At 40.9% G+C, this 3,579-nt stretch overlaps 1 protein-coding gene across 1 annotated transcript; it reads right to left on the bottom strand.

Annotated features, from left to right (window-relative positions):
* Window positions 1-390: 390 nt before the first annotated feature.
* med10 (mediator complex subunit 10) lies at window positions 391-3,363 on the bottom strand. Its single transcript, XM_085396796.1, has 4 exons — window positions 3,102-3,363; window positions 2,931-3,014; window positions 1,652-1,754; window positions 391-1,243 (listed from the first exon to the last, which is right to left on the bottom strand). Exons 1-4 carry the CDS (start codon window positions 3,221-3,223, stop codon window positions 1,148-1,150), a joined length of 405 nt encoding a protein of 134 aa, XP_085252922.1. The 5' UTR covers window positions 3,224-3,363; the 3' UTR covers window positions 391-1,147.
* Window positions 3,364-3,579: the final 216 nt, after the last annotated feature.

Genomic DNA, 3,579 nt, shown 5'->3' on the forward strand with positions numbered 1-3,579 from the left:
AGCATATATCACAAACCAATAGCAGAGCTCATTTCACTCCTTCAGCCTCAGAGTATTGGCCTCCAGGGGCACAAGGGTGTGACGCTGTGGTTAAGCCCCAGCAGGAGGAGGCGTGTCGGGCTGCGACCTGCCACATGACACACCCCGTCTGCTTCTACAGCATGTCTACGTGTGTCAGACACTCCTATCCAGGCCGTGTAGTTGCACAAGATGCTCTGGAAGTGATACTTGATATGACTCCAAAGACGTCACTGATACTTTAACAGGTGCACACACGTGTCCCACTGACACAATTGCTCACATTTTAGTACTTTATTGCAGTCCCAGGATTTTAAGACAAATTCCACAAAGCTGATTGATTACAGATTAATGAGAAAATTTCAATTAAAAAAAAAATGTATTCATGACACTTAAATTTATCAATAAAGATGGCTTTATTTCAAAGATAAAAACATAATTTGCTCCAACATTTTCTACAAAATTATAACCCAAAATGTCTCAAACTAACAAAACAGACAAAAGACGAAAAATCCAAAAGGATCATTTATTTACAAATGTTATTATACAAAGTTACAAATACAGAGCAGACTCATTTCTGACCATCCTAAGTGATCAGGCATAGAATAACCTTGCATTTGCATTCAGTTATCACGGCCAGTAGAAACCTGAGCTTAATACAAATCATCATGAACTGTGTGTGGTACAAAGAGATGTTGAACAACGTTTAGGATGCATTGTAAAACATAGAGAGTTGGAGTATAAATAGACCATATGTACATCTGATGGGATAAATTCCCTAAAGCAGAGTCAGGCAGGAGGTTTGGAAGTGTGTTTATTTTTCCTGGAAAAATATTAGGCTTGAGAATAAATGTGTACCTTTGCAGCAACTGATTCTTTTCCCCTTGCCTTTGATTTGTAATGTGAAGTTTAAATGTAAGGAAAGGACGGGGAATGGCTGAATCAAGGTGCCGAGCAAAAATTACACCCTCTCCTTCGGGATCGGTGACAGCATCACATCATACATAAAGTAACAATTAGCATTCATGCGGGCAGCCACATCCTGCATGTTAAATCTTCACTCCGGCTTTTCATCTCAACAGTCACAGGTCGGAGGTCGGAGGAGGGGGTTGGCATGGTACAGTAGTCACTAGGAGGGGGCATCTTCTCCATGTATAGCCTTATACTTGGCCATCTCCTCTGGAAAAACTTTGCTGAGCTCGGAAACCAAAAGGCTCTTGAACTTCTGTAATAAAACAGAAATATGACAGTGGAAGTTGCTTTAGTGTTGATGTATAAATACTTTATGTATAAAGAATAACTAGTGAGTTACGACCCAACAAGTACTGTCCAAAGTAAATCTGTCTCGTGTCTTTTTATGTGAACAAATAACTGGGACAGAGTTTTTACTGAAGCAGAAAAAAAAAATCTTTTAAGCACTTTGTCCAAGGATATCATTTTATCACGATCAGCAAGGCTGCCTTAACAGACAGCAGTATAACAAGTACAGGGTTGTTTGTACAATGAAATGGGACCTTTATCTTTAAAACACTCTAAACACACTTGTTTAATCAGTGAAACGTGCTGATGACTCTGCTTATTCTTGAAAAGTCATTGGCCGAGGAATCTCACTGCCCCTGGAACTATCTCTTACCGTCAAAGTGTCTATCTTCCCTTTGACCTGCTCGTTCCTCGCCAAGGCTCTCTCCAGACACTCCTTTGTGTACAGCTGAGGGTTCCGACCTTGGTCAATGTATCTGCAAATACAAATACAATATATCAGCCTTCTTTGATAAAACTCCAGGAACTTGCCAAATAAATGTGACACATTTTTAATGACGCAATGAGATGTTTTTGTTTATGTATTTACTTTAGTAATCAAAAATTCCTCGTTATTAGAGCGGCATCAAAACAAATGCATAGAACTGAAACGCTATAAGGACAAAGGTACTGGCCCACCTACACATTACACCTACAGGAGCTTTTATGACATCTCATTCTAAATCCACAGGTATTAATATGGAGGTGGTGCCCCTTTGCAGCTATGGATGCTTCCATTCCTCTGGGAAGGCTTCCATCGGGATTTTGGAGTGTGTCAGATTTGGATATTAGATGAGAGGGCCTGGCTTTGTGCACTGGGGCACAGACATGCTGGAACAGAAAAGGGACTTCTCCAAAAAATTTCACAAAGCTGGAAATGGAGAATTGTCCACAATATGCTGGTAAACTGAAGCACTTTGATTTCCTGTCACTTGAGCTAAGGGGTCCAGGCCGATCCAAGAAAAACAACCGCACAATCTTATCCCTCCTCCACTACACTTTACAATTGGCACGAAACAATCAGGCTGGGTATTGTTTTTCCGGCATTCACCAAAATCAGGATGTCTATACGACTGCAAGAAAGAAGCATGATTTGTTCCACAGAACATGTTTCCACTGCTACAGTGGAGTCCAGTGGCTAAGTGCTGTACACCAATTCACCTGATGTTTGTTATTGTGTTTGCTGATGTAAGGCCTGCATGCACCTGCTTGACCACGGGGACGTTTAATCTATCTATTGAGAATGACAAATTTGTTCACAAATGTTTGTAAAGGCAGATTGCACAGCTGGTGCTTGACTTTATACACCTGTGGCAATGGGTCTGAAAAAATAATTTAAAGATTATGCCGAATGTAAAAGGGGCTCTCATCAATAACGAATTACTCATATGAAGCATGTAAGGCAAACCAAAATACCACCAATTGATTACATTTTAAAAAATCAAGGACTTTTTAAATAGGGTTTGGCCCAGTTACAAAAACGGCGATATTAAAGCTCGGTGGTCGGCACCTAGTATGCACTGCACCGTAAGTAACATAAATATAACGAAAATACAGATATTTACGTAACAGAAGGTGACATACACAATAATATAGGCACACATTATACTCACTCAAAGACCTCCAGGGGTACGTTGATCTCATGAAGCTGCTGACGGCACTTCTCGATGTCCTGGAGCCCAGATATCATGAAATTTCTGCAGAGAAAAACGACCGGACACGTAAACACGGGGCTTATTTGCGAAATCTTAGCGGTGGAAGCAGCAAAGTGAAACACATCTCACAGTTTTTGGTTGAGTCCTGCCTGGCTGCTAGGCTGAAAGTCGCTCACGATGATTCCCAGCTGTCGAATATTCTCGATAAACTTCTCCAGGTGTTCTTCGAGGTTATCGAACTTTTCCGCCATTGTAATTAATCGTTACCAAACCACCAAAATGTCACATAAAATGCCTCCGCTTAAATTACTGTCTTTATTAGATAACCTCTGTTTACTGTTAGCTACAACTCTACAACATCCTCAACGCTGAAGTGCTTTACGGCTGTATTTCAGCCAATCGCTGCGGCTATTGCTCCGTTACCTAGGTAACAACCAATGGCAGACTGTCGTTTAATGACGCTCAAAGCGTCAAAGTGTCGCGAGACTAGCTTCTTTGTCGAGGAAAACCAGATGAATTATCTTAGTGGAGTTTAAACAGTTTATACACTACTAGGTAAACACAACATTTACTCGGTGCACGTAGTGCTGTGTATTCTGTGATGTTT

This window comes from Rhamphochromis longiceps, linkage group LG22, assembly GCF_057381845.1.
Source record: "Rhamphochromis longiceps isolate RC_006_pf linkage group LG22, R_longiceps_female_GT1.1, whole genome shotgun sequence".
Lineage (NCBI taxonomy): Eukaryota > Metazoa > Chordata > Actinopteri > Cichliformes > Cichlidae > Rhamphochromis > Rhamphochromis longiceps.

Coding starts and splice junctions, on each gene's coding strand:
- med10 (XM_085396796.1), bottom strand. CDS start 3,223: ATGGCGGAAAAGTTCGATAACCTCGAAGAACACCTGGAGAAGTTTATC. Junction 3,015..3,101: donor GCAGGACTCAACCAAAAACT/GTGAGATGTGTT, acceptor TTTTCTCTGCAG/AAATTTCATGATATCTGGGC. Junction 1,244..1,651: donor GGAAGATAGACACTTTGACG/GTAAGAGATAGT, acceptor GTTTTATTACAG/AAGTTCAAGAGCCTTTTGGT.